Raw genomic sequence first — 23,042 nt, forward strand, 5'->3', positions numbered from 1 at the left:
TGGCCATTGCAGCCATTTGGGGAGTGAACCAGTGGAAGGAAGATCTCTGTCTCTGTCTCTCTCTGTCTTTCAAATAAATAAATAAATAAATAAATGCTTTTTAAAAGAAGTGAGCTGGGAGCCTACGAGATCACCTCTCCAGTAGCTGCTCTCAAAGTGTGATTGTAGTTGTTAAGCTCTAGGATGATAACGGATGTTTTTCGTGTACAGCCTTGAATGCTGCTGCTTACTGACGGAGTGCTCTTTTCCCCTCTTGTAGATTCGTCGGAGGCGCCTTGCACGACTTGCTGGTGGACAGACCTCCCAGCCGACCACCCCGCTCACCTCTCCCCAGAGGGAGAACCCTCCAGGACCTCCCCTAGCAGCATCAGCCCCAGGTCCCTCCCAGAGTCTAGGTCTCAATGTCCACAACATGACCCCAGCTACCTCCCCAATAGGTGCAGCAGGTAAGCTTTGGCTTCCTATCTAGGATACATGGGTGTTTCTAATCTCCATTTTGTGTTAAGATGCCAGTTTACAATGTTTTCATAACAGATTAAATTGTAGTGGGTGGGGGCCAGTGTTGTGGCGTAGTAGGCTAAGTCTCCACCTGTGGCACCGGCATCTTATATGGGCGCTGCTTGGAGTCCCGGCTGCTCCTCTTCTGATCTAGCTCTCTGCTAATGGCCTGGAAAAGCAGTGAAAGATGGCCCAAGTGCTTGGGCCCCTGCACCCATGCGGAAGACCCGGAAGAAGCTCCTGGCTCCTGACTTTGGATCAGCCAGGCTCTGGTTGTTGTGACTGTTTGGGGAGTGCACTTGGTAGATGGAAGACTTTTCTCTCTCTTCCTCTATCTGTAACTCTGCCTCTCAAATAAATAAATAAAGAAAAATCTTTAAAAAGTTCTGAATTTATGCAGAAATGTTTAATAAATAAATAAAATGCAGTGGGTTTCAACTTTTAGCAATCCTGCAAGTAGTAGCTTAAAGATTATTGCAGGATCTTTTGTTACTGTCCAGTCTCTTCATTTTGATAATCATCTGTTACAATGAATTGTTTTCATTGCTGTAACTTTTTCTTTTTTAAACATCTGTTTGTTTATCTGGAAGGTGGAGTTGAGGGGTGGGGGCAGAAATCTTTCATTTGCTGGCTCACCCGCTAAATGGCTGCAGTGGCTGGGGCTCTGCCAGGCTGAAGCCAGGAAGCTGGAACTCTGTCCAGGTCTCCCACGTGTGTGCAGGGGTTCACAGACTTGGGCCGTCTTCTGCTACTTCCCCAGGCACATTAATAGGGAGCTGAATCAGAAATGGACCAACTGGGACGTGAAGCTGTGGGATGCTGCTCTTACAACCAACTGTGTCACAATGTCAGCACCATATCTTTGTTTTCTTTTTTCTTTTTCTTTTTTTCCCCCAAACAGGCTTAGGACTTACCTCTGGTGGCAAGGGGATTAAGACTGAATTTGGTTCTGCTGATTTTCTGAAGTTAGTAGACACTGCTTTTTTTGAAATAATCTGAAAATGCAAGATTGAAATAATAATCAAATGGCGGCCCTCTAATCACAGATTTCCTTGTTTTCATTCTACATTTTCTTTAAATTTTCAGGGTATCACATTTCACCTGATGTTTTTCTGATGATGTCATTGACAACTATTTGACTATAATAAGAGGGAGATTTCTTTTTTATTATTATTATTATTTGACAGATAGAGTTAGACAGTGAGAGAGAGAGAGAGAGAAAGGCCTTCCTTCCGTTGGTTAACCCCCAAATGGCTGCTACAGCTGCCTCTGTGCCAATCCAAAGCCAGGAGCCAGGTGCTTCTTCCTGGTCTCCCATGTGGGTGCAGGGCCCAAGCACTTGGGCCATCTTTCACTGCCTTTCTGGGCCACAGCAGAGAGCTGGACTGGAAAAGGAGCAACCAGGACTAGAACCCAGCACCCATATGGGATGCCGGCGCCGCAGGCAGAGGATTAACCTAGTGAGCCACGACACCGGCCCCGGGAGATTTCTTTATAATAAATGAGTTCTTGGTTGGTACCCGGGACTTTCTGTGTTGGCCAGTTACACTGATTCATTGTGTATATTTGAAAATATCGTTTTTGAGTGAACTTTCCTATCAAACATAATCTTGTTGCTATTACTATTTTATAATTTCTTAAAACTCTTATTATGAAAAAGTAGGTGCTAGGAGACCTGCACTGGTCATGATACTTAATGACTTGGTCCTTAGTTCTAGTTATTTAACATACTCTTCCTTAGCTTTCCACCTTGCTAGTTCTCTTTGCTGTTGATTTATTTGAGAAACAGAGTCCATCTGCTGGTTCACTCCTTAAATGCCTGCAGTGGCATGGACTGTGCCAGCTGAAGCTGGGAACCAGAGTCGTAATCTGCGTGTCCCACGTGGGTGCAGGGACCAGTTACTGAGCCATACCACTGCCTCTGAGAATGTGCATTTGCAGGGAGGTGGAGTCCAGAGCTGGAGCTAGGAACCAGACCAGGCACTCAGCTACCAGAAGTGCACGTCTTAGCCCAAGTCTTAACCTGTAGGGCAGATGTCTCTTCCCCATCTCTTCTGGATGTGGTTTTGTTTGTTAATTAAAAGTATTTGCAGGGGCATGTATTGGGCTTAGTGGTTAAGATACTGGTTGGGACGCCTGCATTCCATGCCAGAGTGCCTGAATTCAAGGCGTGGCTCTTCTCCCATTTCCTGCTTCCTGCAAAAGGGCACCCTGGAAGCAGCAGGTGATGACTCAGATCCTTGGGTCCCTTCCACCCACATGGAGATCTGGATTGAGTGCAAGTGTCCTGGCTGTTTTAGGCATTTGGGGAGTGAACCAGCTGATAGAAAATCTGTGAATCTCTCTCTGTGTCTTTGCCTTTCAAATATAAATAAATAAAGTGGCATACCCAAGGATTAAATACTTAACAACAGTAAGGAAAAGTGAAAAAGCATCGTTGTATTGCTGAGGTGTATTATTATTATTTTTTTTTACTATGTGTCATTAAGCATCAAAATGGACTCTTCTTCACGTGTATACAAATGCTTATTCAAATTTTGTTAATTGTAAAGAGAAAAGCTTAGGCCAAACCATCTGTTAGTAAACAACACCTTTGCTTGAAGTGTCTCCTGTTCCTCTTTGGGAAGCTGCAGTGGTCTGATGGCAGTGTTGAGGGGTTCAGCATTCCAATGGAGATTGGATCTTTTCCTTACAAATAATGCTGTTTGTGTCACTGTGATCAGGCCACACTGTGATTTCTGGAGTTTGACCGGGTTATAGCCCCTCTCTCACCTTGTCATCCTCGTCTGGTTAAATAAGTGTCCTGGTTAAGTCCCATTCCTTTCCTGCCTGTTTCATGCTCTGGACCACGGCTAGAGAGGAAGTCAGACCACGCTGCCCTGTTTTGCAGTCATCGTTGGGAACTCACAGGGGACCTTAATACAGGCAGGCACTTGTACATTGCTTTCCGGTTCATTCTCCATCAGCTTACTGATTGTGTATCTTACCCAGCAAAGCACGGCACCTCATTCTCCATGCACACGCTCCGGCTCTGTGTTTCGTTGAGAAAGCAAACTCAGGCAGAAGGGAACCTCTGCAAGCTGTGTTATCTCGACCACCTGGCTACCTGCCTGCGTGCGTCATTCCTGTTGTGTGTGAATCGCCCCTGCTCCTGTGGAAGGCTGACCTGAGATCCTGTCTCTTGCAGCTACTCAGAACACTCACACCCCCAGCTCCCTTCTGGCAGCTGCTTGATTAGATTTTCCATCTGACGTGGATTTTTTTTTAAGCAGCCCTTATATATGCTGTTACAACTTCCTTTGTGGGGGCTTAAAAAAAGGAACGCTTGAGAGTGTGTTTTTTTTTTTTTTTTAAGATTTATTTATTAATTTGAAAGGTAATGAGACAGAGAGAGAGATTTCCATGTGCTTCACTCCTGAAATGACCCTCAGCAGCCAGGCTGGTCCAGGCTGTAGCCAGGAGCCCAGAACTCCATCCAGGTCTCCCATGTGTGTGGCAGAGGCCCAGATACTTGGGCTATTACCTGTTGCTTTCCCAGGAGCATTAGTGGGGAGCTGGATCAGAAGTGACCCCCTCCGGTATGGGCTGCCAGTGTTGCAGGTGGTGGCTTAGCCCGTTGTGCCACAACACTGGCCCCGAGTGAATATTTAGCCTAGTGGTTAAGACACCTTGCATCCATGTCACAATGCCTGGGTTCAGTTCCTGGTTCCACCTCCTGAATCCAGCTTCCTGGAACTGCATACCCTGGAAGGCAGCAGGGGTGGGTCAAATAGGGGGCGCTTGCCACTCAACATGGGCGACTTGGATTGAGTTCTGAGCTCCCAGCTTTGGCCCAGCTGATGATTGTGGGCATTTGAGGAGTGAATCAGTGGATAGGCATCCTCTTTCTCTGCCTCTCAAATAAATCAGTACAGTAAAAAAGGAGCTCTCTTGATCTCACTTTCCCTGCCGTCTTCCTCTACATCTCTGCACCAGCAGAACTTCTAGAATGTGTTTCCAGTGCCCTCTGTGCCATTGACAGGGAGGCCCTGCATGGCCTGCACTGACTCTGCCCGGTAAGGGCTGCCGGCCTCCCACCCCCTGGCTTCCACAGTCCCTCTATCTGCCTTCTAACGAGGAGGATGCCAGGAGCCAGTGTTTCCCTCTCGTCCTCTCCATCATGCTCACCCTGTTGGTGATTTCATCTAGCTCCTGTTATCAATTATGCCTCTAATTTGATGATTCCTAACTTTCTGTCTTCAGCTCAGGCTTACACATGCAGCGACCTATCGGACCACTGCATGAAGCGTCTCTGGGACAGTACGTCCGAAGTCAGTACGTCTTCGTGTCTTAACTTCTCCCAGTAAATGAAAATTCATTTTTTCTAGTGACTTAAGCCTCAAACCTTGTCTCTTCTCCTATGTTATATTCTAGGTCTGGGGTTACAACACTGTTTGTTTACAAGGCCAGTCAGTCCTTTTTGGCTCTGCAGGCCGTATGATCACATCTGCTCCACTCTGCCCCTGTCACACGAAGGCAGCTCAGGCTGTGTGTAAACGCACATGCGTGACTGTGTCCCAGGGAAACGTCACCTGCAGGAACGTGGTGGTCAGATGTGGTCTGTGGCCTGCTCTAGACTTGTCAGCAAACCAGCGTCTCCACCACCCCTTCTCATTTCTCCCTTGCTGCTGTGCAGGCCCAGCGCACCAGCGCCTCCTACCTGGATTGCTGGAGTGACTCCCAAGTGCTCTCTGTCCGGCCATCTCGTTTCCCTTCAGTCTGTCCCCAGTGTGGAGCCAGAGGGGCCTCACTGAAGTGTTTGTGCAGCGTTGTGTAAAAGCGCATTCCGTTTATGGCAGGCTTGTGATGTTGTTACCACAAACAGGAATCTCCGGCAACTCTGTAAGTGGCTGGTTCTTGGCAGTGCATGTCTGTGCTGTGAAGTCCTGATTGTGCGTCTCACATAATCACCGTTATGATGACAAGCAGGTGGATATTATTAGCCATGCTTTCATGAGTTGGACAAACAAATTTCTGTGATTTATTAAATAAACAAGTTAAGACAAGACCCCTTTCGAGGCTGGTCATGTCAGCCCTCCAGTGCCTCTCTGCCTCGCTGTGACCCAGGCCTGCACGTAATCTCTCCTGATTGTGTCTCTGGCCTCTTCTGCGTCTCTCACCCTCTGTTCTGGGTTTACTGGCTTCCCTGTTGTTGTAGAATGTTCCGGATGTGATCATAACCTGGGGCCTTCACATTGGCTGTTTATTTGCCTAGGACACTCATGCCTGAAGAAGCTGTACTACTTCAGGTGTTTGTTCAAGCATCACTTTTTCAGTAGGACCTTCTTTGGACACTGTATCTAAAATTGTAACCTCCATTGATAGTTTCCTTGCAGGTCTTATCGCCAGCTGATGTTGCAGGGACTTCCGTGTTGTTTCTGTTTCCAGTTGTGTCTGCCTTCCCTACAGGGCCTTGTGTCACTTTTGGTCACTGCTTTGTCTCCAGTGTCTGTAAAAGTACCTGACACACAGTAGGCATCTAATAAGGAAGTGAGAGAGGGAGGGAGGAAGGAAGGAACGAAATGAAATAAAATAAATGAAAGAATATCATTTACTTTTTTAAAAGCCTCCATCACGTCCTCCTTGTGGACATCGGCGGTGTTCCTCCTGGAATTTCGCAGTGTGCAGCACACAGTAGGCCCTCTGTAACTGCCAGTGGCTAAATGACTACACGAGTGAACTATATATTTTTTGGATATGTTAGACATAAAATAAGACTTGAATTCTATTTGAAGAGCATTTTTAAAAAAGATTTATTTTGTTTGAAAGGCAGAGATACAGAGAGAGAAGGAGAGAGAGATCAGTCGATCTTCTATCAACTGGTTCAGTCTCCAAACACGCCAAAGCCAGGAGCCAGGAGCTTCTGCTGGGTCTCATGTGGGTGCAGGGGCCAGAGACTTGAGCCATCTTGTGCTACTTTCCTGGGCACATTAGCAGGGAGCTGGATTAGAAGTAGAGCAGTCAGGACTTGAACCAGCGCCCATATGGGATGCCGGTGTTACAAGCAGTGGCCTAGCCTGCTGTACCATGGCACCAGCCCCTCTAAGGGTGTTTTTTTTCTTTTTAAGATTTTATTTATTTGAGAGGTAGAGTTACAGACAGTGAGAGGGAGAGACAGAGAGAAAGGTCTTCTGTCTGTTGGTTCACTCCCCAAATGGCCGCAATGGCTGGAGCTATGCCAAGCCGAAGCCAGGAGCCAAGAGCCTCCTCCCAGTCACCTATGTGGTTGCAGGGAACCAAGCACCTGGGTCATCCTCCACTGCCTTCCCAGGCCACAGCAGAGAGCTGGATAAGAAGAGGAGCAGCCTAGACCAGAACCAGCGCCCATATAGGATGCTGGTGCCCCAGGTGGAGGATTAACCTACTGTGCTGCGGTGCCGGGCCCCTCCTATTAAGTTTTAAAATGAAGATGTTACAAAATATTTGAGAGGTGCATGATAGGGTTAAGTAATGCCTGTGAACCCTCTAGGGAATCCCTCTTCTCCATACCTCTTTGCTACCAGCACGTCACTGATATTCTGAATTTATACCTACCATTCTCAGATACTGTTTTTTTTTTTTTTTTTTTTTTTTTTTTTTTTTAAGATTTATTTATTTTACTTGAAAGAGAGTTACACAGAGAAGGAGAGGCAGAGAGAGAGAGAGGTCTTCCATCCGCTGGCTCACTCCGCAATTGGCTGCAACGGCCGGAGCTGCGCCGATCCGAAGCCAAGAGCTTCTCCCAGGTCTCCCACGTGGGTGCAGGGGCCCAAGGACTTGGGCCATTCCTTACTGCTTTCCCAGGCCACAGCAGAGAGCTGGATCAGAAGTGGAGCAGCTGGACCTCGAACTGGCACCCACATGGGATGCTGGCACTGCAGGTGGTGGCCTTACCTGCTATACCACAGCACTGGCCCTCAGATAGTATTTTTTTTTTTTTTTTTTTTTTGGACAGGCAGAGTGGATAGTGAGAGAGACAGAGAGAAAGGTCTTCCTTTGCCGTTGGTTCACCCTCCAATGGCCGCCGCGGCTGGTGCGCTGAGGGCAGCGCACCGCACTGATCCAAAGCCAGGAGCCAGGTGCTTCTCCTGGTCTCCCATGGGGTGCAGGGCCCAAGCACTTGGGCCATCCTCCACTGCATTCCCTGGCCACAGCAGAGAGCTGGCCTGGAAGAGGGGCAACCGGGACAGAATCCAGCGCCCTGACCGGGACTAGAACCTGGTGTGCCGGTGCCGCAAGGAGGAGGATTAGCCTAGTGAGCCGCGGCGCTGGCCAGATAGTATTTTTTTTAAAGCAATTTATTTATTTATTTATTTTTTGAGACAGTAACAGAGAGAGAAAAAGAGATACAGTGATCTTCCATCTGCTGGTTCACTCCCTAAATGGCCACTAAGGCCAGGGCTGAGCCAGTCCGAAGCCAGGTCTTCCATGTGGGTGGCAGGGGCCCAAACAGTTGGACCATCTTCCACTACTTTCCTAGGACAGTTAGCAGGGAGTTGGATTGGAAGTGGAGCAGTTCATATGGATCCACGTCATAGGAGGGGGCCCAACCCGCTGTACCACAACGCCAGCTCCAGACTCTTCTTTATTATTTTATTAAATTGTGATGCCAACCTAAAATAACAGCAGTGAGTCGATTTGGGATTGAACAGGAGATTATAATTGGGGGTTTGCATGCTGTGTTGGGTCGGAAGGCGGAGTTTGTGAAAGTGAAGTCAGGAAGTTATTTTGAAACCTTTGTCCTTGGCTGCGGGATCAGTAACGGGTGGCATCAGTCCCGGACTGAGGAGGCCGTTGCTTTGCCGACATCCTCGAAGTGTCCTTGGCAGAAGGCTGTGGTTTTCAGAGAGCCCTTGTCATGGTTTTTACCATAGGCACAGACATGAGAGCCCCTCCTTCAAGGCCTTCAGCTCCATTTTGCTTTGGGTTTGACATCGAGTGACTCTTTTTTTTTTTTTTTTTTTTGACAGGCAGAGTGGACAGTGAGAGACAGAGACAGAGAGAAAGGTCTTCCTTTTGCCGTTGGTTCACCCTCCAATGGCCACCGCGGTAGCGCGCTGCGGCCGGCGCACCGCGCTGATCCGATGGCAGGAGCCAGGTGTTTATCCTGGTCTCCCATGGGGTGCAGGGCCCAAGGGCTTGGGCCATCCTCCACTGCACTCCCTGGCCACAGCAGAGAGCTGGCCTGGAAGAGGGGCAACCGGGACAGGATCGGTGCCCCGACCGGGACTAGAACCCGGTGTGCCGGCGCCGCTAGGCGGAGGATTAGCCTATTGAGCCATGGCGCCGGCCAAGTGACTCTTTTTTGATAGTAACAACATCGTGTTGCTCCTGCCTCTTTTAATGTTTATGTTGGAATTGGCATGTAGCTTTATAGTTACGACACCCACTTCTCACATCAGAGTACCTGGATTTGGTTTCCCACTCCCATTCCTAACCCTAGCTTCCTACCAGTGCAGACCCTGGAAGGTAGTGGTGAGGGTTCACCTAATCGTGTTCCTGCCATCCACATGGGAGACCTGGCTTGCACTCACAGTTCCTGGCTTCAACTCCAGGCCTAGTCCTTGATGATAGGGGCATTTGGCAAGAGAACAAGCAAATAGGGGCGTGTTTTCTTGCTCTTTCTCTCTCTGTTTCACTGTCTCTGAAATAAATTTTTTTAAAGCCTAAAAATATACATATGTATATGTGTGTGTGTGTGTAGCACCTTCGGATGACTGACACTTTTTGATAGTCATGATTATTATGTGACTTTTATATGTGCAACATAGGGCTTGCAACAAGTCAGACAGTGTCTGTCCTGAAGGTGCAGCTCTCACCGTGCGACTCATTGTCCTGCCTGGAAGACTTCGCAGTTTGCTGGGGGATTAAGAGTTCTTCTCTTTTCTTCTCAAAATCTTTGTGATTTAAACTCCTTGGAGGACAAACTAGTTTTTTAGTTCTTCTCCCCACCTTTGGATCATTTCATGATCGCCTCATCCTCAGAAAGTCTTAACCCTCTTGCTGATTTTATTCTACTGCCTTGTCTTGGGATTACACTAAACTTGCCTCTGTACCCCTTAGTGTTTGTCAAACACCTGGCGTGTGTTTGATGAAAGCCTTGCTCTTCCTGGTGTCTGTGCCATCTTGGAAGGTTTGGTCATTCTCGCTCAGGAGGCCCGGCAGTCCTTTATCACCCCGCTCTGTCAGACAGGATCACCAGGTCTGGTGGAACAAGTCCTCCAGTTGCCTTATTTTCTCTAGAAGTGGAGTTCTTAACTACTGTGTTCCAGGTTCCCCTGCCTTGGCAAACTGCTGAAGCTTTTATTGGCTTTTCAAAATATGTTTTTAAAAGCATTTAATAGACTACATGGGATTGCTAAGGAGATAGTATTGAAATATAGTCACCTGTTAAAGATTGTGATATTGTTATCTATATGTTTTTTTATCAGTGCTTTAAATAAAATGGCAGTTGGTCAAATAACTACATAATTTCTTTTTTTAATTTATTTATTTATATTTGGAAGGCACAGTTACAGAGAGAAGGAAAGAGAGAGGTGGTCCATCCGCGGTTTCACTCCCCAAATGGCTGCAACGGCCAGGACTCAGCCAGGCTGAAGCCAGGAACGTGAAACTCCATCTGTGTCTCCCACATGGGTGGCAGGGGTCCAAGGACTTGGCCCATCTTCCACTGCTTTCCCTGGTGCATTATCAGGGAGCTGGCTCAGTAGTGGAGCTGCCAGCACTCGAACAGTGGCTGTGCCACAACACTAGCCCCACTATAACTTCTTTAAAATTATTTTTAAAAGTTTATCCAAGGGTTATATAGAGAGAGATCCCAGTTGCTTCAAGTGCCTGCCAACCCAAGGCTGGGTCAGGGCCAAAGCCAAGAATCAGGAACTCAGTCCAGGTCCCCCATGTGGGTGGCAAGAACCCAACTACTTGACCCAGTAGCTGGGAAATTAGAAGTGGTTCTTTTTGGGATACCATATAGTGTTTTGATACATGAATATATTGTGTAATGTCTAATTAGGATACACAGGTATTTCCTCAAGCATTTGACATTTTCTTACGGTGAAAGCATTAGAAATCCTTTCTTCTAGCTAGAGAAATACACAGCTTATTATCATGATGTACAGTCACCCTGTGGTGCAGTTATACATGGGAATTTCTTTCTCCCATCTTACCGTAACTTAGTCCCCACTAATCAGCCTTTCCCCATCCTGCCTCCTCCTCTTCCAGCCCTGATAACCCCTGTTGTATTTTTAACTTTTGGAGATGAACTTTTTTAGATTCTGCTTGTGAGTGAGATCGTATGGTGCCTGCCTTCTTTGACTTAATGTGATGACCTCCAGGTTCCTCTGTGCTTTGCAGATGACAAGACTCCGTCCTTTTTACGACTGAATGTTATTCATTGTGTATATGTACCAGATTTTCTTCATTCGTGTGGGTAAACACTCAGATTGTTTCTAGTTCTTGTTTTTTGTCAGTATTAATATAATAAAAATGGGAGTGCACATGTCTCTTTGACAGAGTGGTTTCATTTCAGTAGCGGGATTGCTGGATCTTATGGTAGTTCTATTTTTAGCGTTTGGAAAAACCTCCAGATTGCTTTCCACACAGCTGTACTAATTTACATTCCACCCAGCAGTGTGCAAGGGTTTCTCTTCTCTTTGATAACAGCCAAGCTAAACGGAGTGGTCACGACTGTAACTTCCCTCCTTGAGGACTATTTGCATCTGTAGGCCCCCAGAGAAGATCCTCTGCTCTGTGCTGCTTCTGGGATATGGATCAGAAACAGAACCCACTCCCTCTGTCTGACTGCTCGTCTATGTATACGTGATGATAATTTAACTTAAAACTTTGCTTTAGCATTGTGTTTGCCCACATGGTCTTCACCTTGCTTCCATTCATGCATTTGAGCACTTTGAAAACGGTTTCTTCTCCTTGCTGGGCACTGCACTAGGAGTTGGCATGCAAAGGTGCCAGTGTCTTGCTTGGGGACCGCAAGGGCTTCACTGAGTGGCACCGAGACAGATTCAGAAAGAGCTGCAGAGGCCGGTGCTGTGCTTCCCCAAGCACAAGACTTAGCGGCTGGCTCTGTGTTGTTATTTTGGGAACATTTTCCATTAGGTAGGAGGGTCCTTCAGAAATTTTGCAAAGTTGGGGTCGGTGTTTGGCATGGTGGCTAAGCCATCATTTGGGACACCCACGTCCCATATCGACCTCCTGGGCTCCAATCCTGGCTCCACACCCAATTCCAACTTCCTGCTAATGCAGACCTTGATAGACAGCAGCTGATGGCCCAAGAGTTTGTGTTCCTGCCTTTCATGAGGGAGACCTGGATTGAGTTGCCAGTTCTTGGACATTTGAGACATGAACCAGCAGATGGAGCCTTCTCTCTCTCTCTCTGCCTTTCAAAACTTTTTTTTTTTTTTAAAGATTTATTTATTTGAAAGGTAGAGTTACAGAGAAGCAGAGGCAGAGCTAGAGAGAGAGATCTTCCATCCACTGGCTCACGCCCCATATGGCTCTGAGCCTGCCAATCTAAAGCCAGGAGCCAGGAGCTTCCTTCGGGTCTCCCATGTGGGTGCAGGGGCCCAAGCACTCAGGCCGTCCTCTGCCGCTCTCCCAGGCCACAGCGGAGCACTGGATTGGAAGTGGAGCAGCTGGGACTTGAACTGGCACTACAGGTGGCAGCTTTACATATTACACCACAGCATCGGCCCCTCAAAACTCATTTTAAAAGTTTTTTTTTTTTTTTTAACACATATTTATTTATTTGAAAGGCAGAATGACAGGGAGGGAGAGAGCTTTTCAGTCTTTTGTTTCACTCCTCAACTAGCCACACTGACTGACCTAGGCCAGGCAGAAAACAGCAGCCTGGAACTCCACCTGGGTCTCCTGGCTTCAGCTTCTTCCCAGGTGCAGTTTCGGGGAGCTGGGTCAGAAACAGAGCAGCTGGGACTTGAACTGGTGCTCCAAACTGATATGCCTGCAATGCAAGCCACAGCTTAATAACCCACTGTGCCACAAGGCCAGCCTGAAATAAAGTTTTTTTAAAAGATGTATTTATTTGAAAGTTAGATATACAGAGTGAGATCGAGAGAGGTCTTCCATCCATTGGTTCACTCCCTAAATGGCCACAGTGGCCGGAGCTGGGCTGATCTGAAGCCTGAAGTTTTTTCCAGGTCTCCCATGTGGGTGCAGGGACCCAAGCACTTGGGCCATCTTCTACTGTTTTCCCAGGCCATAGCAGAGAGCTGGAGCAGAAGTGGAGCATCTAGGACTTGAACCGCCACCCATATGGGATGCTGGCACTGCAGACAGGTTTACCTACTGTGCCACAGTGCCTGCCCTGGAATAAAAAATTTTTAAAAGAAAAAAAAAAGTTTGTGCAAAATGGAGTTTACTTAGATGGGAGGAAAGTTTTGAAATCCATCCATGCCAGTCAGTGGTGTTCAGAAGGTTTTTGAAAAATGTGTGTTATGAAAAAAACTATGCATGTATTTGAATATGTTTTGCACCAAAAGAAACTTGTCATTTAATCCCATTACCTACAATCTTTTGAAATCCCCTCCTAGTTACCTGATTGGAAAGTGTAACCTGGTGAGAATGTAAATTAATCTAGACTTTCTGAAAAACAGTGTGGAGGTTCCTGAGGAAAGTTGATTGACACGTGTGTGCTGAAGCGAGTTCTGCACTCCCAAGTTCATTCAGCATTATTCACAGTGGCTGATGGGAAGCTACCTCGGTGTCATCACTGGATGAGTGGGCAGACAGTGTGATAGAAAGCTACGGGATATGCTCATCAGCCTTAAAGACAGAGTTCTGTCATTTGTGGTGAGAGTGACCCTGGAGGACATTATGCCACGGGAAGTAGGCAGGCACAGAGGACAAATGCTGCACCATCTCCTTCCCGTGTGGCACAGCAGCTTGGTGGGTAGAGGTTTTGCCTTGGGGGTGGCACAGAAGTTGGGTAGATACAAGAATAAAGCCGGCACTGATCTTTTGCGCTGTGTTTTTTTTTTTTTTTTAATAATTTTTTTTTTTTTGGACAGGCAGAGTGGACAGTAGAGGGAGACAGAGAGAAAGGTCTTCCTTTTTGCCGTTGGTTCACCCTCCAATGGCCGCCGAGGTAGGCGCGCTGCGGCCGGCGCACCGCGCTGTTCCGATGGCAGGAGCCAGGTGCTTCTCCTGGTCTCCCATGGGGTGCAGGGCCCAAGCACTTGGGCCATCCTCCACTGCACCCCCTGGCCACAGCAGAGAGCTGGCCTGGAAGAGGGGCAACCGGGACAGGATCAGTGCCCCGACTGGGACTAGAACCCGGTATGCTGGCGCCGCAAGGTGGAGGATTAGCCTACTGAGCCGCGGCGCCGGCCTAATAATTTCTTTTTATAAAACAAGATTATTAGTGATTTACTGAGTACTGTAAATTCAGGCAACCTTCATCTAATATGTACTTATTTAAATTTTCCAGTGTGTTAGGTAGTTTCTGTTTTAGGCCTTATTACTTCAGTTTGGTGGCTTAAAAACTCCTGTCAGATGTCTGTCAGATGGTGGCAATTGTTGTGGAGAGAAATGGAGCTGTATGTTTGAGTAAATTCTGCCAGGAGGGGACACATCATCATTTTTTTTTTTTAAAGATTATTTATTTATGGGGCTTGCGCCGTGGCTCACTTGGTTAATCCTCTGCCTGCAGCACCAGCATCCCATATGGGCGCTGGGTTCTAGTCCCGGTTGTTCCTCTTCCAGTCCAGCTCTCTGCTGTGGCCTGGGAAGGCAGTGGAGGATGGCCCAGGTGCTTGGGTCCTGCACCCGCATCGGAGACAAGGAAGAAGTACGTGGCTTCTGGCTTCGGATCAGCGCAGCGCCGGCCATAGCGGCCATTTGGGGAGTGAACCAACGGAAGGAAGACCTTTCTCTCTGTCTCTCTTTCTCACTGTCTATAACTCTACTTGTCAAATAAATAAAAAAGGGATTATTTATTTGAAAGTCAGAGTTACACAGAGAGGCAGAGAGAGAGAGAGAGAGATCTTCCATCTGTTGGTTCACTCCCAAATTGGCCTCAACGACCATTGTAGAGAGCTGGATAGGAAGTGGAGCAGCCGGGACTCGAACCAGCGCCCATATGGGATGCCAGTACTGTAGGCGGCTGCTTTACCCACTACGCCACAGCATCAGCCCCTATATCATCATTTTAATTACATTTAAAAGTTTATTTTCATTTTTTATTAGAAAGGCAGAGACAGAGATCTTCATCCAGTGGTTCATTTCCCAAACGTCTACAACAGCTGGGGCCGAGCAGGCTGAAACTGGGAGCCCAGAACTCAGCCTGGGCCTTCCCCAGGGGTAGCAGGGACCCAAGTACTTTAGCCATCACCTACCGTCTTCCAAGATGCACATTAACAGGAATCAGGATTAGAAGTGAAGGAGCAGCCGGCACCGTGACTCAATAGGTAATCCTCCGCCTTGTGGCGCTGGCACACTGGGTTCTAGTCCCGGTCGGGGTGCCGGATTCTGTCCCGGTTGCCCCTCTTCCAGGCCAGCTCTCTGCTGTGGCCCGGGAGTGCAGTGGAGGATGACCCAAGTGCTTGGGCCCTGCACCCGCATGGGAGACCAGGAGAAGCACCTGGCTCCTGGCTTCGGATCAGCGCGGTGTGCCGGCCGCAGCGGCCATTGGAGGGTGAACTAACGGCAAAGGAAGACCTTTCTCTCTCTCTCTCTCTCTCTCTCTCTCTCTCTCACTGTCCACTCTGCCTGTCAAAAAAGCAAAAAAAAAAAAAAATAATAATAATAATAATAAATAAATAAAATAAAATAAATAAATCTACTACTGCTTTTTCAGATGCATCAGTGGAGAGCTGGATCTGAAGTGGAGCATCTGGGATTCAAACTGATGCTCCTCTATGGGATGTCTAGGATGTTGTCCTTGTCACAAGTGGTGGCTTAATCCTCTGTGCCACAATACAGACCCCCGGTTTTGACTCTTTAATGGACATCACTGTTGCTCACTGTGGTACTTCTGCACTAAACTGTCTGGCTGGGAATGCTGTCAGGAATGCCAGCACCTGACTGCCATCTGTCCGGTAATTGATGGCTATGTTACAGTCCCTTCCCCCTCCTTCTAGTTGGGGTCCAGCGTGGGTAAGAAGCCCTCTGGAGCCACAGGCTCAGGCAGCAGCCCCAAGCGTGGGCAGGACCCCTGAAGGACAGTGAGGCCCCTGGTCTGGCTGTGTTCCTTTGCTTTTCCCTTCTGTGTTTGATTTCTCTGAATTGTAACAGTTGTGGCCTGGCCTGGCCTGCTGAGTCCCAGTGGCCTAGCCTTTTGGCCAACAAGCGGGTGTGCTGTATTAGTGTGGGTGTCACCCTTCTTCCCACAGTCACTCTAATAATTTTGCAGACCTGGGGTGTGTAGTGCTGGGAATCACTTCCAGTTTTGACCCTGGGTTCATCCTCTCCCTTCCTTTTGTGCTAACTTGGCTCTGTAACCTCTGCTGTGCTCACCACTTCCCAGCTGCCTGCTTCGCACCCTGAACTGCCCACTGGCTAGCATTCTGGCCCGGGGCCTGAGCTGCGCCGCCGTACAGCTCCATTCCCTTGACGAGGCTTCTGAGCATTGCAGAGGCACAGGAGATGCTGCGTGGGAGAATGGTCTGCGTCTCTGGTGGTCCCTGCCTCTGTGGGAGCTTGTGGAATAGCAGAGGAGATAGGAGGGGGCGGGGCGTGTCACACACCAGCCCAGCACCTTCCTTGCCGCCTGTTTCCTTGTAGTCAAGTCTGAGGGCTTCTGTAATTAGGTTCCACCTTCTTTGTGCCACTCCTTGTCCTGGTTTTCAGAGCATGTTCTGTGTCATGTCTCAGTTGCCTCACTTCAGAGGGCCTAGAACCCACAGAGATTGTGCCATGCATTCCACTGTTGGTTTTCTAAAATCTTTATTTGAGAGGCATGGGGACCAAGAGAGTGGTCCCATCTGGTGACTTACTCCTCAGATGCCCTCTGTGGCCAAGGGCGGGGTGGGCTGGGCCGAAGCTGGGGACTGGGAGTTCTGTCCAGTTCTCCCGTGTGAGTGGGAGAGACTCCGTCACTTGAGCTATCCCGGTTGCCACCCAGGGTCTGTATTAGCAGGAGCTGCACTCGGGCGTTGAACCCAAGCGCTTTGATACGGGATGTGGGTGTCTGAACTGCTGCGCTAAACACCCACCTCCATTCTTAGATCAGTATGTGTTTGTCTTATTTCCTGTTGCTCCCATCTCCCAACTAGAGTCTAAGGGAAGAATTTATGAAAAACCAGGCTTTGAAATCTTTGGAGGCACAGGGCTTTCCGCCTTTCCTGACACTTTAGCAGCCCGAATGAGGAGCCAGTGTCCCTCACCTCTGGCAGTGACAGGCCCTGGTCCCTCCCCTCCCTGCTGCCTTGTGCATCCTGTTTCTGTCCGCTGGGCAGAATTCCCTCTGCCTCACAGGGACATCGGATTTGGTGTCCTAACGAAGGACAGACAATGCCATTTTGCCTCTTGAACGTGAGCAGTTATGTCAGGTGACACTGTTGGGGTTCCCTGCTCATGGTAGGTTGCTGAGACCGCTCAGCGCTGGCCTGTGCAGTGCCAGCCAGGCAGCGGTGTCTGGGTCAGTGTCTTTTTTTTGCTTCTGGCATCTGTGTGTGTGGATCTGAGAGGGAAGATGCATCACAGAGTGCTGGGGTCTGCAACCCCCAAACCCCGTGTTTCTCCACGGAGCAGGCGGCTCGTTTCACGTGCACGTGTGCGTCCTTACGTGCTTCCCCCTTTGATCTTGGGGAAAGGAAGCCTCTATCTTGTAAATGCAGTGACTGAAGCTAATTTAGGTTGTTGGTTTTCCAGTCCCCATATTTTAGAAACCATTTCTTTTCTTTACCGCTTTGAGATTTCGTGTGTTTGTGTTTACTCACAATAATAGAATGCTTTCACGAGGAAGTTAGCTGCTGTCCAGATATATCCATATATTCCCTGGAATCAGACACATTCATCATAAATAGTGTTGGGGAGAAAGAGTTGGTATTGGCCAAATAAAATACAAATATACTCTGTGTTTTCTAGCATATGCTAATCCTTTAATTTAGTTCATTGTCTGTATCTATGTAAATAAGCTTTAGAATTTTAATTAATAAGGTAATTGATTTCTTTTATAACTTTTTTTTTTCTTTATTTGACAGGTAGTTATAGACAGTGAGAGAGAGAGACAGAGAGAAAGGTCTTCCTTCCGTTGGTTCACTCCCCAAATGGCCACTACAGCTGACGCTGCACCAGGAGCCAGGTGCTTCTTCTTGGTCTCTCATGCGGGTACAGGAGCCCAAACACTTGGGCCATCCTCCACTGCCCTTTTGGGCCACAGCAGAGAGCTAGACTGAAGAGGAGCAACCTGGACTAGAACCCAGAGCCCATATGGGATGCCAGCGCTGCAGGTGGAGGATTAACCAAATGAGCCATGGTGCCGGCCCCTCCTTTTATAACATTTTAAGTTTTGTTTTTATAGTTGTTTACTATTCAATATTGTGGGGCCAGCACTGTGGTGCAGTGGGTTAAGCTGCTGTCTGCTGTGTGAGCATCCCCTATGGGCACTGGTTTGAGTCGCAGCTACTCCAGGTGCCCCAGTCAGTGTCTTTGCCACTCAGCCAAACACCTGCCCATGGAAAAGATGAAATCACCTATCCTTCTCCCCATACTTTATTGATGCTTTACGGTCCATTTTAGCAATTCTGTACTTCGATTTATCTTAGAAGTTAGCAAGTGTGTATGCCCTCGTGTGCGTGTGTATGTGTGTGTAAAAGAGACTAGAACAGGTCCTGTGTGACAAGTTAAAAATAGGCCATTGATCTGACTTATGCCTGAAAGGGGAGATTGTTCAGAAAGTTTTCCTTTAAAGTTTTACTGTGCCAGGAGCTCTGTGGGGGCAAGGGCAGCGTCAGTCTTGTTATTTCTGCCTGGATGTTCAGGTAGCAAACGGGTGGCTCCAGGTTGAAGGACATTGCTTAGTTAAGACTGTATTTTTCCCACACTCGAATATGAAAATTTCAAACGTACAGTGACGTGGAAGCAGTTCTGTGAGCAGCTGTGTGCCCACCTCTGGTTCCTGCCATCTGCATCTTACTGTGCTCGTTTTATCACACGTGTCTGTCTCTTCATCAATCTATTTTACTGATGCATTTCAAAGATTTCCCGGACTGTCGTAGAAGCTTATTTGTGCTTCGGGACCAACGTTTGAATTGGTGGAAGAGAGGTAACGAGGAGTCAGTTTTAGATGTCAGAGGTATACTGACAAATTATGATCCTTACTAATGTTCCTGTGATTTTGACATTTCTTGCAGCATTTAATGTAATCTACTGGAAGTTCCGCGGTGGCTGAGTATCATGGTGGTATGAATGCAGACTGTGCATGTTTGCTGTCGCTGTTGCAAATAGCCCCGGGGCTCAATCTCTCCTGTATTTTCTGTAGGAGTAGCCCATCGAAGCCAGAGCAGTGAAGGAGTCAGTTCTCTGAGCAGCTCGCCCTCCAATAGCCTTGAAACGCAATCTCAATCTCTCTCACGTTCCCAGAGCATGGATATCGATGGTGTCGCTTGTGAGAAAAGGTAAAGCGAAGCCGATTTTCTACTGTGCTCTTCTGCTTTCGGAGAGGGAGGAAGCTCCGCTCACTTCAGTCTCCAGTAGTCTCAGATGCCAGCCCAGAGACCCCTGCCAGGCCTTAGCTTCACAGCCACGTTCATTAAAGTCTTTGTATTATCCTGAAAAGTTCTTTACGTAGTTTCCGGTGTTTATATTTTATGAAATCATGACATAGGAGGTAAGGAAATCTCTTTCATATCCTTGTTTTGTAAACACAACATTGGAAAGCTTGTGTCAGTCCCTTAAAAGCTTCCTCAGAGTGTACTGACATGAAACGTGGAAGCGGGGGCCTTCCAGGAAGGCCAGTCCTCTGCTGCTCCATGCGGACTGGGGTCCTGTGCAGCGCCACTCCTGCTGCAGCTGTGCTAATCCGGGGGGCAGCTGTTCCCTGGGCAGGTGGGACCTGCAGGCTCCACCTCCTCTGCTGGTGTCCCTGGGCAGAGATGTCCTGTCCTGCACATGTCAGGATGGAGCAGACTGTGAAGCACTCACAGGTGGGCGTGTTGAGCTCCAGCCCTTGGTGGGATGAGGCTGAGACCAGACATGAGGCGAGAATTCGGGAAAAGATCAGCTAGAAAGTTCATGTAGTCTGCAGCATAAGAATAATTTTGCTTTTATTTTTGCTTGGGGTAGATGTTTTTTTTTTTTGTTTTGTTTTTGTTTTTTTAAAGCTGAGATCTCACAGCAGCTAGGTAACTTTTGTGTGGGTTTGGGATCTAGATTTACACTATTGGTGTAGTTTGGAAAGACTTAAGCTAAGAATTGCCGTATAGGATCAACACAGACCCATATAATGCCTTCAGAAGGCAGAAGCGAACACAGATCATTTAAATCTTCAGAGAATTTTCTTTGAAAAAGTTCCAAGAAACAGTGGTTCATGGCCAAAAGTCACAAAACACTCTGGAGAGTAAGTCACTATGAGTAAGACTCACCAGAACCCTAACAATAGAAGTACCCTGCAAAGGTCTCTGTGTTCTGGAATTATCAAATACACGATGCAAAGAACGTGTGCTTAAATAACAAAGGGAATTAAAGGGGCAGGCATTTGGCACAGGGTGAAGACACCCACGGGGACACCTGTGGGTATCTGACTACCTCATTCAAGTCATGGTTCTGCTTCTGATTCCAGCTTCCCGCTAATGCACCCCCTGGGAGATAGCAGGTGATGGCGCAAGTACTTGGGTCTCTGCTACCCACATGGGAGACTGGACTGAGTTCCAGGCTCCTGGCTTTGGTCTGCTACAGCCCTGGCTATTATGGGATTTGAGGAGTGAACCAGAGGAAGCAAGATCTGTCTCAGTGTCTCTCTGTCCTTCAAATAAATAAAAAAGAGATAAGTAGGTTTTTAAAAAGAATTAAAAACATAATAAGCAACTGTAAAACCAGCCAGGCACATTTGGAAAAAAATTATATACAATATCTAGAAGTGAAAAGTTCAATCAGAAAACTTGATATGAGTTAAACAGTAGGTTAGCTATAACTGAAGTGAGAATTGACAAATTGAGGGAGCCAAAGAATTATCCAGAATGCACTTACAAATAGAAAAAGAGAGACAAATATGGTACTTCATAATATACAGGACCAAGTTAACAACGCGTGCAAAGGTTCTTCAGAATGTTTGTAGAAATGTATATAATGAAAAAACTACACATGAATTTCAAAAAGTTTTACACCAAAATAAACTTATCTTAATTTTTTTTTTTAATTTTAAAATTTGAGAGGCAGAGAGAGGACAAGGGGATTGCGAGAAGGGGAAGAACAAGCAGAGGAGAGCTCCCATCTGTTAGTTTATCCTCCCTTCCCCAAATGCCTGCAATGACTTTTGCTGGCCTGGGGCTGGAGCCAGGAGCCAGGAGCCAAGAAAGCAATCCAGGTCTCCCACATCCCACACTGCTTCCCAGCGTCTGTGCTGGGCAGCAGGCGGAGCTGCAGCTTGGAATTAGATCCAAGAACTCTGATGTGAACTGCAAGTGTCTTGACCACTGGACTAAACACCCACTTCTAAACTTATCTTCTAATTTCATTTCCCCTGGACTTTCTGAAGTCCCCTCGTATTTGCAATATCAAGAGGAGAAAATAGAGACTTGGAGAGATTTCCTCAGTTACTCTTGCTCTGTGCTTTTTCCTCTGCTGGTTTGGAAGTCATTATCAAAGAGAGAAATTTTAAAAAAATGTTTTTACCAATTTGAAAACCAGAGACAGATCTCTCAACTACTGTTTCGCTTATCAAATACAACAGCTAGAGGTGGGCTGGGCTGCAGCAAGGATGCTGTAACTTAATCTGGATCTCCCACGTGGTTGGCAGTGACCCGGTGCTATCACCTGCTGCCTCCCAGGGTACACATGTATGAGAAGCTGGAATTAGAGGTGGGGCCAGGCCTTGAACCCAGAAACTCCAATATTGGATGGCGGCATCTATCTTAACTGCTGCACCAAATGCCCACTCCAGGGTTGAGATTTTTTTTTTTCTAGAGTTGATAAATAATCTGAATCCTCAGACTTAGTGTGTGTAGCAAATCCCAAATTAGATAAACAAAGAAAAATTTGCACCTAGACATTTTATAGTAAAATTGTATAACACTAAGCCACAGACTTTTTTTTTTTTTAACAAAAAAAATTTTTTTATAGATTTATTTATTTGAGAGGCAGAGTTAGACAGGAGAGACACTGGATCACTCCCCAAATGGCCACAGTGGCTGGAGTTGGGCCAATCCAAAGCCAGAAGTCAGGAGCCTCTTCTGTGTCTCCCACATGGGTGCAGGGGCCTAAGGAGTTAGGCCATCTTCTGCTGCCTTCCCAGGCACATCAGCAGGGAGCTGGATCAGAAGTAGAATCTGAAATCCATGCATATGAGGGGTGTTTAAAAAATTGGTGGAAATGCATGTTATGCAAAAACTACACATGAATTTCAAAATTTGGCCCCTGAAATAAACTTAATTTGAAATTTCATTTTCCACAAACTTTTTGAAGTACTTCCCTGTTATTTGGGCAAAGGGTAAAGAAACTGGCTAACTTTTAGATTGTGATTAAGGATGCTTGCTAATATTTCAGGAGTCACCATTGAAAGATTAGCAGTAGAATACTGTAGTTCCCCATTGTCTTCAGAACATGTGTCAGAAGACCCCCAGTGGATGACCCTGGGAGGTGCTGAACCCTGTGTGTGCAGCCCTGTGTCACCTAGCAGTGGGGATGGCTTCTGAGAAGTGTTTCATGAGCTGATTGTGTTGTTGTACAAACATCCTGGATGACTACAACATCAACTGACCAAAATGTTCTCAGCATATGACTGTATTTTGCTTTTCTTTAAAAATTATTATTATTATTATTATTATTATTTTTGAAAGGTAGAGAGAGAAAGAGAGCTAGAGACCGACAGACATGTTGACAGAAAGAAAGTGCTCCCATTTGCTGAAACGCTCGCAATGGCTGGGCCCAGTGGAGCTGGGTAGCTGGAACTTAATGCAGTTCTGCCAGGTGTCCCGTGCGTCTGTGTTAACAGCAGAGCAGCAAAAGCAGGCGCTCGTCACGTGTGGGCGTGGGTGTCTGCACTGCTAGGCTAGTCACGCCTGCTGTATGTTCCTGTGTCCCCCGCAGCATTGCCGCACAGCTCTGGAGAGAGTCTGTCTGCGCAGTTTCCATGCTGTGTGTCTCCTTTGCAAACTGGTCTTGTACTTTGGGCCATTACTAAGTAAACAAGGATTACTTGAACATAAGCACTGGGATACCATTGACAGCAGATTGATCACTGAATGATCAGAGCACTCTGTGTGTGCGGGGAGAAGGGTCTCGCGTGCCCCAAGTGGAGTGGGTGAGAAGGTCCAAGATTTCATCAGGCTCGTGCGAAAATTAAAGCTTAACAGATTGTTTATTTCTGGAATTGTCCAGTTAATATTTTTGACCAT

The 23,042-nt window shown here is 47.2% G+C and overlaps 1 protein-coding gene across 1 annotated transcript in view; it reads left to right on the top strand.

Annotated features, from left to right (window-relative positions):
• Positions 1-23,042, top strand: part of UBE4B (ubiquitination factor E4B) — a 130,059-nt gene that overhangs the window by 40,733 nt on the left and 66,284 nt on the right. Inside the window, exons 2-3 of the mRNA XM_062190413.1 lie at positions 260-446; positions 18,971-19,106. Coding sequence (XP_062046397.1) covers positions 260-446; positions 18,971-19,106 — 323 coding nt within the window. The remainder of the gene's footprint in view (positions 1-259; positions 447-18,970; positions 19,107-23,042) is intronic.

Source organism: Lepus europaeus, chromosome 5 (genome assembly GCF_033115175.1).
Source record: "Lepus europaeus isolate LE1 chromosome 5, mLepTim1.pri, whole genome shotgun sequence".
Taxonomy (NCBI): domain Eukaryota; kingdom Metazoa; phylum Chordata; class Mammalia; order Lagomorpha; family Leporidae; genus Lepus; species Lepus europaeus.